This window comes from Abrus precatorius, unplaced genomic scaffold (genome assembly GCF_003935025.1).
Source record: "Abrus precatorius isolate BTA unplaced genomic scaffold, Abrus_2018 Scaffold8, whole genome shotgun sequence".
NCBI lineage: Eukaryota > Viridiplantae > Streptophyta > Magnoliopsida > Fabales > Fabaceae > Abrus > Abrus precatorius.
The window spans coordinates 6193631-6207368 of record NW_020874428.1 but is presented as its reverse complement, the minus strand read 5'-3'; the positions used below and the strand labels follow the sequence as shown (position 1 = coordinate 6207368).

Genomic DNA, 13738 nt, shown 5'->3' with positions numbered 1-13738 from the left:
GGGAATGAATGAAGAAAAAAAATGGATAAACAAAGAGAATTCTAGAAATTTCTATAGAAATAATCAAGATAAATATCTTTCATACGACATCTGTAAAAGGACAAATCATACTGAAGAAGAATGTCGATATTGTGGAAAATCACAATGTCAACATTGCAATAAATTTGGACACATGAAAAACTATTGTTGCAACAAAAATAAATATCAAGCAAATTTTGTTGAAGAGTATGATCGATAATCACATCTTTTCTATGCTACCCAAGATACCAACACTGAAACGAGTGAAAATTGGTACTTGGATAGCGGTTGTAACAATCACATGGCCAAGGATATAAATATCTTTAAGTATATCAATGAATCCATCAAAAAGAAAGTTCAAATAAGGAGCAGTATTATCGTTGAGTCAAAAGGCAAAGGCACCATTATAGTTGAGATAAAGAGTTATGAAACTTATTACTGATGTTTTACTAGCTCCCAACCTCAAGGAAAATCTCTTAAGTGTTGGCCAAATGATGGAGAAAGGTTATTCTCTCTACTTCAAAGGGGACACATGTAAGATATATGACAGTAAAAAAGTAAGATATTGACCAATTAAAGATGGAGAAAAGAAACAAAAGTTTTCCAATAAGCTTTCAACAAGGCGCTAACATTGTTATGAAAGCAGAAGTTGATACTTCACGACTTTGGAATCGAAGATTTGGCCACTTGAATACTTATGTCTTAAAATTGTTATTTCAAAAGAATATGATGAAGGATCTCCCATATCTTGAAGAAAATAATGAAGCTTATGAATGATGTCTCTTTGGCAAGCAACATCAACTACCGTTTTCTATTAAGAAAGCTTGGGGAGAAAAAGACTTATTAAAGCTTGTTCATATAAATATTTGCAGACCAATGTCGACACCATCACTTCATAATAATAGGTATTTTATCCTTTTCATCGATGATTTTCTAAAATAACTTGGGTCTACTTCATCAAAGCAAAATCAGAAGTCTATGGAATGTTCAAAAAGTTTAAGGCCCTTGTCGAGAAACAAAGTGGTAAGCAGGTAAAAGTATTAAGAAGTGATCGTGGCAAAGTGTATACCTCTCAAGAGTTTAATAAATTCTGTGAGGATGAAGGCATTCAATGACAACTTACTGTCGCATATACTCCACAATAAAATAGAGTAACTGAGAAGAAAAATCTCACAGTAATGGAGATGGCTAGATTTATGCTGAAGGAGATATAATTACTAAATATCTTCTAGGTTAAAGCAGCTTATACTGCTGTCTACATACTTAATGGATGCCTAACTAAAGCTGTCTAAAATAAAACCCCAATTGAAGCTTGGAGTGGGAAAAAACCATCAACAAAATATCTAAGGTTTTTTGGATCAATTTGCTACATACACATTCTAGAAGAGAAGAAACACAAACTAGAAGGCAAAACTGTACAAAGTATCTTCTTGGGGTATAGCACACAGTCAAAAGGATATCGAGTCTACAACTTGCAAATCAAAAAGCTCACCATTAGTCGAGATATTGAAGTTGATGAAAATGCTACTTGGAATTGGAAAGATAAAAAGATTTAGAAAAATATTTCTATACCAATGTCGCAACCTTAAGAAATTGAAGAAGTCTTAGTTGAGAGATTTTTATCTCTACAACAACAAATTTCCTCACCAGAGTCTACTCCAAGATGAGTTAAATCTTTAGTGGATATATATGAGATCTGTAACCTGGCCATAACTAAATCTGAGAGTTTTGAAGCAGCATCAAAACAAGAAGTATGAGTCAAGGCAATGGAAGAAGAGATAAAAATGATTGAAAAAAATAACACATGGGCGCTAGTAGATTGCCCTATAGATAAAGATATCATTAGGGTAAAATGAGTCTATAAGACCAAGCTTAATCTCGATGGCACCATACAAAAGTATAAGGCAAGACTAGTAGCTAAATGATACTTACAACAACTTGAAGTTGATTAAAATGAAATATTTGCTCTAGTTGCTCGCCTAGATACTATAAGAACTCTAATTACTCTTACTGCACAATTTATCAACTTGATGTAAAATTTGCCTTTCTCAATGACATTCTTCAAGAAGAGATTTATATGGAGCAACCACAAGGTTTCGTCAACAAAGGTAATGAAGGCAAAATACTTAGACTGAAAAAGCCCTATATGGATTGAAGCAAGCTCCACGAGTATGGTACAACAAAATCGATCAATACTTTACAGATCAAGGATTCAGGAGGAGCAAAAGAGAGGTAATTTTATACACTAAGATCCAAGCTTAGTATGACATACTCATAGTCTCCTTGTATGTAAATGCTATTATCTGCACAGAGAACAATGTTGAAATGATAGCTAAGTTCAAAAAAGATATGATGAAGACCTTTGAAATGACTGACCTTGGCTTGATGAACTACTTCCTTGAAATAGAGGTAAAACAAAAGAAAGAGGGAATATTTATCTCACAAAAGAAATATATTGAAGTGCTACTTAAAAAATTTAAGATAAATGGATGTATGACTGTTGGCACTCCATTAGTTACAAATGAGAATTTGAAAAAAAATGATAGAGCACCAAAAGCTCATGCATTACGTTATAAAAGTTTGATTGAGAGCTTACTATATCTCATAACCACACATAATGTATATTGCAAGTATTTTTTCAAGATTCATGCAAAGTCCAAGCCAAATTCACTTCAGAACAACAAAAAGAATCCTAAGATATCTACAAGACACAATGGAGTATGGTATATGGTACCAAACTATGAGCAACTCAAAGCTACTTGGCTACACCGACAGTGACTGAGTAGGATCGATCGATGACACGAAGAACATATTTGGTTATTCCTTTTCACTAGGATCAAGAATAATCTCGTGGGCTTTGAATAAGCAAGTAAAGTTGTACAATCAACAATAGAAGCAGAATATGTGGCAGCTGCTAAGACTACAAGTCAAGTAATATGTGGAATTCTTTTTGCCTGTAGTCACGTTGGTTTAGTTGGTGAAGGTTAGTGAATTTTTCACTCAATGCAATGCAAAGATACTTCAAGGTAACCCCAACAATAGAATAGTACTCGTGTGGTGGATCGCTTTGGTTGTCAGGCCATGTAAAAGAAACTATCTTACAAATGCCTACTGAAACTAAAAAGGAATGAACGAAAGATGGTGGCGAGAAAAAAGGTGTGTTGTGTGTCAGTGTTAAGTGCTAGAAATTCATATTCTATCATTAATTTGGCACATTTTTTGGTTGAAATGTAAATAATTCTGGGTATATTTAACTCTTAATTGGATGAATTAATCTAATTAAAGAAGTCACAAGAGTAGTAGTGTTTTCTTTTAAAACATCTCTCTTTTGTGCAGAATTTGGTGAAGTCTGAAATTCAGGGCTACAGCTCCAAAGTCACAACTACAGCCTTGAAAGTGTGCAATAAAAAGAGGATTCCAGAGAGTTACAGCTAAAGCTGTGAATCTGTAGTTATAGCCGTGAGAAAATTAATGCAAGCCAAAGCTACAACTACAGCGGTGAATCCATAGCTATAGCCGTGGAGTTAAAATCTGTTCGAATTCTCTTTGTTTTGAAGACCACCTATAAAAAAAAAGGTCTAGGAAGTAAAAAGGGGATAAGAGCATAATAGATCAGAGAAGAAGGGACTTTTGGGGAGAAAGAAAAAAAGGAAGAACGGAGCAACGAAAGACGTAGGGAGGATTGCTTCAAAACGGGAATCACATCTTCACTTTTTTTCATTGTAATTTCTGTCTGCATCTTGATATGGCCCTCACTATGAGTGACTAATTTCTTTTGGATTAGATTCAATATAACTCCTAACTCAATTACTTCGTGAGTTTATATGATTTTCAGTTTATTTACTTGAGTGTGATTCTATTCTTCATGCTTAATTCGACTTGATCACCCGGTTTATGATCTTTGGCTTTTGAATTCTGTTGGAAAACGCTTTTGAAAACCCGAACTGAATCACACACCTAATAATCACTTGTACTAGGAATAGACTTGGGGTTGTTAGCCACATATGTTCAAGTTGTGTTCTTAATGTAAGGTATAAATCTTAAAACATAGAGGAATCATGTTGTAAGATTAATTACCTTAGGACTTAATTTTGAGGGATCTAGTTAAGTAATGTAATAAATGTGGAAGTAATAGAATTGGAATCATATTTATTCAATGAAGATAAAAGAGTTAGAAAGTATATTTGAATCCAATCTTTTCTCGCATAAGGTTTTTTACTAAATTTCAAATTGTTGCTTTTATATATTTTAGAACAAATCAATATTTCATCACATTTTTTAGATTTTTATATACAACAAGAAAGGAAATTACTATTATCAACAAATCCCTGAGGACGATATCAAATTACTACATCGAAGCTTGGTCCGCTTGACAAGTGTTACCAAAAAGGCCATCAAGCAGCCTTTATGCAGCCGATACATATTTTTATTATTAAAATAATGTGTTAGTTTTAGATGGACGATACTTTTTTTTTATTATTAAAAAACTAAGTTTTCAAACATATAAGGCTAACATTTTCTTTTTTATTATTAAAAAATAAGTGTCGACTCTTTCATAACTGATACTTAGCAAAAAATATTCTAAATTGGAAAAATGTTTCATATTTATTTTGGTATTTTTTTTTTAATTTTATCCTATTTTGGCAAAAAAAACTCATCCATGACTCTAAACAAGATTTTTTTATTTGTTCTGTGATATTAAAAGGTTAGAAGACAATTAATAAATAAAATTGTCAAACAAAATAAAATAATATCCTCCTTTTCAACCAACGTATAAATATAATAATCATGTTTTTATATATAATTAACCACAAATTTTGTTAAAAGCTTATGTGTCGTTAATTTTATTTTAGTTTGGTTCTTTAATTTTTTTTTCCTTCTATTTGACCTTATAACTTACCTAAATTCTTACCTTCTTTGTTTAATTTACAAAAATATTTAATTTTTTTCAAACATCAACATTTTATTGAGGATAAATTTAGAGTGCAGAGGATACTCCAACCTGTTACAACTCTAAAAAGAATTAACAAATACATGTTAAGGGATCATTAATTCAATTCACATATATAATTAATCTTCCCAAAGGTTTGTTGCAAGTCACTTCCAAGAACAGTACTTAATAGAATAAAATATTTTACTAGCATTTAACACATCATTATTGAAGAGAATATTATTCCGGTGAAGTCAAATTATCTATATTATCGCAAATCATATCATTACAACTCTCATCCCTTTTTCTTTTTCATATTGGATTCTACACATGTTCAACATTGTGCAAATTTTTAGGTAAATATAAACTGACACCAAATCATTCAAACATCATGTATCACGGTCTCATAAAGATACTGCAATGCAAAAAAGATACAGTATTTTCTTATCTTCGATATCACAGAACCCACAAGCTTCCAAGGGAATCGTCAATTTGCATTTGATCAAATTCTTCCACACAAGAATGTATTAAGCAGCAAACATCAAATGAATACCACTACCTTCATTGGTGCATTGACTTTTCAAATTTTGCATAAAGCCTGTACTAGACACAACTCAAAACCACTATCTGCAGTAAAACAATGATGAATGTAGTGATATGCATATTGCATACTATATTTCTTATTACCATTACATTTTTACATCAATATGTCATTCACATTTTTTCTCAGTCTCTTACCCTTTATAGTCTCCCACAACTACTACTATAACTCCTCCTTCCATGAAAATAATTGTCTTCTTCAAGAAATTTTCTACACCCATTAATCCATCTCAAATCGTCAATTATCCATCACTTGAGCCACCTTATTAGTTGTTGTTGAAAAATATCCTTGAGTATAAATTTGGCAATGCAATATTTCTTGCCCAGTTATCTTTCAAAAAACTAAAAGAACAATCATCGTCAATCAATCGTGTGACATTAGAATCTATCCACTTATTGGCTTGCTTACAGACCTATACCACTTCCCTCCATCAATCTAAAGCATTATATGCTACCTCCAAAAAAATTAACATATCAACACATGATTCATATTGTTCTCTAAGCACATCAAAGCACATTGAGTTTGAAAACTCTAATCCTTTTTAAACACATTTACCCAACAAGCTCCAATTGAACCATTCCATATTTATCACCCTAAACCACCCTCATGCTTTAGCATGCATACTTTTTTCCATTCAATCAAAGCTATTTTTAATTATTCCTTCACTCCACTCCAAAAAAAACTGACAAATCTTTGCCACCTCTTTAATTACACATGGTGACATTTTTCAAAAGGATAAATAATGTAGTGGAAGACTATTTAGAACAGCATTAAGAAGTGTTATTCTACTCCCAATAGAGATATATTTGTGCTTTCATGATGCTAATTTGTGATTAAGTACCTCAATAAGCTTTTGCCAAACACTTTTTCTTCTCGGTTTGTTCCTGACATAAATGTTTAAATACTGAAAAGACAAAGATCTCACCTTGTAATTTAGAAATCGAGATATTGTGTTTAGAAAATTACCTGTCACATTCACCTCCATAATACAAATTTTATGAAAAGTATTTTAAGCTTAGATAAAAGCTCAAATCTTTGTAAAATAGTCTTTGTCATCCACAAATTTTGTTCAGTAGCTTCTTCTATAATCAAAGTATCACCGACAAATTGTAATAATAATTTTTTAAATGTGATTTGAATTATTTTTGTAAAAATAATATTATTTTATTTAAATGTGGTTGATGATATGTATCTTCTAACAAGATAAATATAAATTTTTTTATCAATACTAATTAGCGAGTAAAGAACTTTAAATTAGTGAAGAACTTTAAATAAAAAATAAAAACTTATCATTAATATTTTATATCAATAACAAAGTATATGTAACTAATACATTTTTACTATAATTAATAAAATTATAGTAATAATTATTAATTAAATTATTATTATGGATAATATAGATGACAATATAAAAAATTAGTTACAATCGAGAAATTTTGTTAACAAGGATACAAATTAAAATTTCAAATACACAAGGAATATCAAACTGACTTTACAAGATTTGAGAGTAACAATTACATCAAGAGTAAGATTTTATTATTATTGACTTACAGTTGAAAAATCAACTGATATAAAAAGAATGACAAAAAGTACAAATAAAAAAAATGAACGAATCATTAAAGTTACATTTTGTCTAAACAAGCAATTTAATCTTTGACCTCTATCTAAAACCCGTTCTATTCTAATATTTTACAGACATCTTTTCTATAAGCAACAATTACGAGCAGTAATTAAACCAATGAAGCCAATGGAATTAATTAGTGCCTCCAAATTTAGCCTTTTTAGTGTGTGGGGATTTCATTTCACGCACTCTTCTCTCCTGTGAAAGTATCTTTGCAAACCTGAATGCATTATAAACAGAAGCGTTATTAATATAAATTGCAACGTGTAATAACTGAACTGTAACATGCAATGTAATTAAATGAACTGCTGTACAAATTATTACGATGAAAATGTCGTTTTTAAGCTTACCTTTTGAGAGCATCTTCGTTGGTTTCCCCGTTTTTCAGTGGCTCAAACATACCATTCTCTAAATTGACCCTAGAAACTGGTTTCTTTAGTAGCTTTTCTCCAGCTTGGCAAAGTTTCTCCAAGTTCTCCTTTGTAGCAGTGTCAACTGAAGCAACCGTTCCGGTCAATGTGTCATCCTGCAATGTTGTGTTGCACAAATTTGATCATTATTTATACTTCATTAGCTAGAATGATTTTTAATCAATTGACATTAGAAAAAACATATATATATATATATATATATATATATATATATATATTTGTAATATATCAAATTAAACTCATGTATCATTGGGAAATTTACCTGAATTCGAAGGTAGTTATCTTCCGAATGAAGGGCTTGAGTTACAGTAGATAAATGGAAATCAACCATATCGGCACTGGATTGAGAGAAAACGTCAATTAAGGGGGTGCAACCACTGTGTGTTAGCCAATCCAATAAGCCCCATTTGGCTGCCATTTGTGCATTGAACTTTTCCTCATTTTTTGCTGTCCCAGTGCCAATTGAAATTATGAGGAAGCGGCCATATTCGAGAGGCTTGATTGGAAAGAAATCAGAATTTTCCTTAATGATCTGCTTTGTTACTTCGTTCATGGCAACTAAAGTCTGGATCATGGAGTTCCCCAAAACAATTAAATTAGTGATGTTTGCAAAATTAGAAATTAAATAAAGCTTATAACAGCGATTAATTAGTGAATAGTTTATAGTTATGCATACCGGGTTATTTGCACAAACGCCGCCATCAATGAGGTTGTACTGGTGTACATTCCCTTTCGAATCTTGGTTCGTGAAATTGTGGGCAGGGAGATAAGTAGGTGCAGCTGACGTGCTTATGCATATGTCTGAGAGTTTAGCATCCATGCATGGGCTCTTCTTAATCTGCAAGAATTTCTAATCTTTTTAGCCTATGTTTTATCATTGACTTGACTTTGCTAAATTGAATTTCTTTATAACTGTTTCTCTCACAGTCAATCATATAGTTAATCATTACTTTTACGTCTCATAATTTATATGATTTTTTAAGAAAAAACATAAAATATATTATAACTTATATAAATTAAATCAGAGAGTTAATTGTTCGTTCTACTTTATAAAACAGCATAGCTGACTTTAACCAAACAAATTAATACAACAGTACTATATTTTGTAAAAGAAAATAATTTCGTAGTCAATATATGTAATTACTGTTTGAGATGCTGTATTATTTCTTTGGAGTCAAATTTTCGACCCCCGAAAGTCCAAGTAGGACCATAAACAAATAAATATAGCCCTCAATCCCCAACACCACATTAATTTTTCCGGTGAAAATAAAACAAAGAAGAGAGAAAGCGAGAGAAGGAATTACCTGATATGAAGAGAAAATAATTGGCTGCAAACACTTGATGTCGAAGGTGGGAATGACAACGTTAGTGAGGGTCTCATGCAAGCAAATGTCTCCAAGTTTCTCTCTCACCACCCCATGAAGGTATTTTCCATCGTATTTGGGTCCTCCCAAAGATCTTATTACCTTTGCTAATAGCGTTCCACAAAGGCCTCTGCCAAATATTAACGAATTCCCATTATAATTTTTAATCTTAATTCATACTAATTACAACAATGTTGGCAATTGGTAACAATAATTAATTAAACATTTGTTGTATAACTTCTTGTTATATAAATAGATTATATCATATATTAAAAGAAACTGTGGAATCATAAATTATTTTCCTAAAATTTTTACAATTAAACACTCTTATATGTAGCTAAACAAAAATAGATTAAGCAAGACATCCGTTGTTTATTATATAGCAATATTAATTAATCACCTATATTGTGGGAAGATTTTCGGACAATGGTTCAAGTAAAAAGGCTTGATATCTTTGGCAGCAAAAAGTGGACGATTATTCTTGTCTGGAGCAGTCAACATAGCGGTTACAAGACCTCCTGTGCTTGTTCCTGATATCACATCAAAGTAGTCTGCAAGCCTTGCATCAGGACCATCCAATTCCTGCATGATCGAGATCAATTATTTAATTAATCATTCGTTTAAAATAATAAAATAATACTTACATCAACTGATTCTCTATTTTTTGAAAAATTATTTAAAATATTATTCTTTCATAAAAAGCTTTTGCATTCGTGCATGCTTTTTACTTATTCAGTTTCTACCAACAATACATTATTGTTGATTAATTTTTTATCATGTGCAATCTTACATATGTTAGAAAAATGTTAACCTCTCTAAGAACGCCTTAAAAACAGTAGTTATGTACTTAGCTAGCTAGTTGGAGATTTGTAGGTGCATTATCATCATACCTGAAGCTGAGATTCAAGGAATTCAATAATGGTTGCGGGGATGATGCCCCTAATACCACCCCCATCGATGCTAAGAATGGTTATCAAGTTTCCGTAAGTAGGGGGCTGAATTTGTTCGATGGATAAATTGGTTACGTCCATGGATCGATATATTGAAAATTAAGGTTATTTGGTGATTTGTGTACGTGCACAAAATATGTGTTCTCTCTTTGAGTAAAGATTAATGTTAAAGGAAGAAAAGCTTATTATCAAAGCAAAGGGTGCTGTTTCTTTTAGGGCAGAAAGTACTATGCAACAAAGAATCAATGGTATGGGTATGATTCTGTTGGATATCCTCATAGTGCTATATATAGTGGCAGGAACCCATCAATGTTGAAGGAAGACATAGTCAGAGACTGCAGAATGGTAAAAGAAGTGGAATTGATCTCCCTATAACAGGACACGCGCTATTTCAAATGAGCTATTTTCCGAGAATATGCAGAGTGTATAGACCAAACGAGTGCATAATTTTCCATCGTTTACTAAAGACTCACACATATCAGATTCGATGGCTATTAGTATAAATAATTAGTTTAATTGCGAAGGGGCTGAGTAGCACACGTGGGTATAAAAGATCCTCAAGAATTGTAGACCTACCCACTTAAGACGTGATAGGATTAACGATAACATGAATTGAATCTTCCTTGTTTAGATTCAAAGGAGACTTGTCAATCATTAATATTTAACTACTTGCTTTTGTCTCATTCCTCGTAGTTGACTGAAAGGGTAAGGATGTTGATTTCTAATAATTGCCTCGCACCCACGACAACTTTCATTTTCGAGAAAAATAAAATCAAATACGAAATCAAATCATCTATTTAACTTAAGATTTTTTTCGATTTTTTAATATTTCTGTATTAATGATCATAAAAAATGCCAAATGATTATAGATCGAAATATTATATATTTTTACACTCGTCTCTTTAATTTATACTTTTATTGTTATAAGATTTATATTTTAGTGTGATGTTTTGGATTTAAAAATTTACACGATTAGAATTAAATTTGATATAAATTAAAATATTATTTATATATTTACTTTATTGTGAATTAAAATGATAAAAGAAATATTATATTAACGCTGTATGGCATGAAATCTTAAAAGGAAACAAAATTATATGTTTTGACATATAAATAAAAAATTCAAATGATCTTGGAAATTATCATATGGAAATGATATTAATTTAGTAATAGCATTAGGACTTGTATTTGGACGAAATAATTAAAAATTTTAAAAATTATAAAATTATAAAATATGTAAATTATTTAAAATTAAAAATTTAGAAACAGTATATGAAGAATTATTTAGAGAGTGAAATGCATCTTCAAATGAAACTGTCAATTGAGCTGGTTTGTTATTTACTGAGTTGATTTTTTGAATAACATGACATGAGTACATGAGATGATAAATATCTTATAGAATTAAACTCACTTAAAGATAGACAACTCTTGATTTCTTTATAATAAAGTTCACTGCTTCTAAATAATCAAATTTTAAAATCATCTTATAATAGCATTTTAATTTGACCAAGTTGAGACTTCAAAATATTACTTTTAATTCATCACTGAAAGCAAAGTCATTATCATAAAAAAAAAAAGTAAATCAAATTAATCATTTGTCTCTACAATCTTGTATAACATCACCACAACTCATATGGTCCAACCTGTAATTACCAATCACATTAATTTTATAGTACTCAAATGATGATAGATTTCATGGCATCTCTCGAAAAGAGGTAAGTTTGAGAGTTAACTTGTTTAAAATTAGAAAAATATAATCTTTTTTAGGTTGACTAATGAAATAAAAAACATGATAGATGCTCCATTTTTCCTTATCAAAGATATACAAATTTAAAAATAAAGAGAGATAAAGAATTTCACTGACTTTTAAAAAATAGTGCATGAAGTCCATCTGAACCAGGAGATTTGAAATTACCGATAAAGAAAGCTGATTTGACCTCTTTAAGGGATAATTTGGAGTACAACCTAGCTTTATCTAAATCTCTAAAGGGAGGAAAAGAAGACTGAGACTAAAGACTAAAATTATTAGGATTAGTATCTAAATAGATCTCTCTGAAATAGTGTAGAGCAATAAGCATAATTTTAGAAGGGTCATATTTTTAATTATCATTTTCATCCTTGATAGCTTCAATACTATTTTTATTTGAATAGTGGTTGCTCTATGAAAAAATTTAGTATTTCTATTCCCTAATTTAACTCAATTAAACCTATAGTTATGGTACCAAAAGGATTCATCTTAATCTAAAATAAGTTGGTATTTTGTTCAGAGGTTTTTTCATTAGGTTAACCAAAAAAAGGATTGTGCCTGCTAGCTAGTTTCCTAGATATTCCCTCAATTCTATTGAATAATTATTTTTTATTTTTAAATATATACCAAAAATATTTCTATTCTATTCAAAAATATTATTCTTGAATCTATTCACATTATCGGTCTAAGAATTGTTAATTAAATAATAATTTTGAACTTGTGTATGGAACTAATTAATTATCTGTCTAGGAGTTATCTAAAGGGCAAGGAACTTGAAAGGTTTGGGATAATCACCTATGGAATCCCTATTTCTGACTTTCAGCCATAAACCAACATGGTCATACTTTAGGACAAGAATGTGAATAACTATACTAAGATGGAAGGTAAGTCTCCAAAACTCATTAGCAACTACCCTATCAAGTCTTTCCTTAACACTACCCCTCTGCTAGGTAAAGAGAATACCTTTCTATCCTAAATCCTGGAGGCCACAAAGATGGAGGCAATCTGTAATTTTTTTAGTAACATGAAATGTGGCATGTCTGCCCCTTCATTTTTTAGACTCAAAGAGGACAAAATTAAAATCTCTAGTCAAGCACCAGGGGAGATTGATAGAGGCACTGAAAGTAATTATCTCCTTCTAGGACTCAGATCTTAAATGTTCCTAAGGGCTGGCATATATTGAAGATAATATCCATTCTTTAACACCATAATTACTAATTTTTAAGTGAATAACATATTTGGTTTTAGCCAAAATTGAAACTTTAATGAATAAAAGAGGAACTAGTCACTCCTTTCGTATCCATTACTGGTTCATTAGAATAGACAAGTGAGTTAGTATGAGATGGGCTAGGAATATAGGTTTCAAGGCAAGATTTCTCTATGACCATATTTACCACAACTAAAGCAAATAAGGTGAAGTCCTTCATATTTACCATACTTGAAGCCTAAATAAAGGCCTCTACCTTTGGATTATGAGGTAATGGTTAAGAATCAACTAGGGCTCCTTAAAGAGAGCAAATTTGTAATCATCTATATTCTCAAACATAACTAAAAGAAATTGTTATTTAAATCTAAGATTTTCAAGGATCCTTTTTTCCTCGAAATATTCTCTAACATCTTATTCAAATAGTTAAAACTAATATATTTGTCTAACAATTTTACTATTAGGGTACCTTTCCATGGAGAGCACTAGGCCTCTTAATCATCTAAAGCAATTTTTAAGTTTGGATAAAGATCTTGGTTATTGTCATTGATTATATTAAAGTCATCTTCATCAAGAAAAATATTAAAGTCTTCTATAATAGATTTAATAATTTCATCGTTTCCTAAAACGAGATCTAAATTTTTAGATTCTAAGACTTTGTCTTTGTATGACATGGATACAAAAATAGGTTAGAAAATATAACATCCTTAATTTCTTATTCATTATAGATAATAATTTATAATAAGGAAGGAAAATAAAGTGAGAATTTCTTTATATTTATGACTTAAAAACTTGAAGAAAAGTAAAAATTACATTTTTTTAATTTAATTTTTATAAAGATTATCCCTCGCTGAAGTGAGAATACGTGGGGT

The 13738-nt window shown here is 30.7% G+C and overlaps 1 protein-coding gene across 1 annotated transcript; it reads right to left on the bottom strand.

The window, feature by feature from the left end:
- Positions 1-6991: 6991 nt before the first annotated feature.
- On the bottom strand, positions 6992-10173 carry LOC113847321 (patatin-like protein 2). Its single transcript, XM_027476337.1, has 7 exons — positions 9856-10173; positions 9366-9547; positions 8906-9095; positions 8278-8439; positions 7864-8166; positions 7521-7696; positions 6992-7390 (listed from the first exon to the last, which is right to left on the bottom strand). Exons 1-7 carry the CDS (start codon positions 9994-9996, stop codon positions 7303-7305), a joined length of 1242 nt encoding a protein of 413 aa, XP_027332138.1. The 5' UTR covers positions 9997-10173; the 3' UTR covers positions 6992-7302.
- Positions 10174-13738: the final 3565 nt, after the last annotated feature.

What these genes read in the sequence shown, in the direction of transcription:
- LOC113847321 (XM_027476337.1), bottom strand. Translation starts at nt 9,996, where the DNA reads ATGGACGTAACCAATTTATCCATCGAACAAATTCAGCCCCCTACTTAC. An exon ending in AAAATCTTCCCACAATATAG is followed by an intron (nt 9,096 to 9,365) that starts GTGATTAATTAA and finishes AATATTTGGCAG; the next exon opens with AGGCCTTTGTGGAACGCTAT. An exon ending in ATAACTACCTTCGAATTCAG is followed by an intron (nt 7,697 to 7,863) that starts GTAAATTTCCCA and finishes ACAACATTGCAG; the next exon opens with GATGACACATTGACCGGAAC.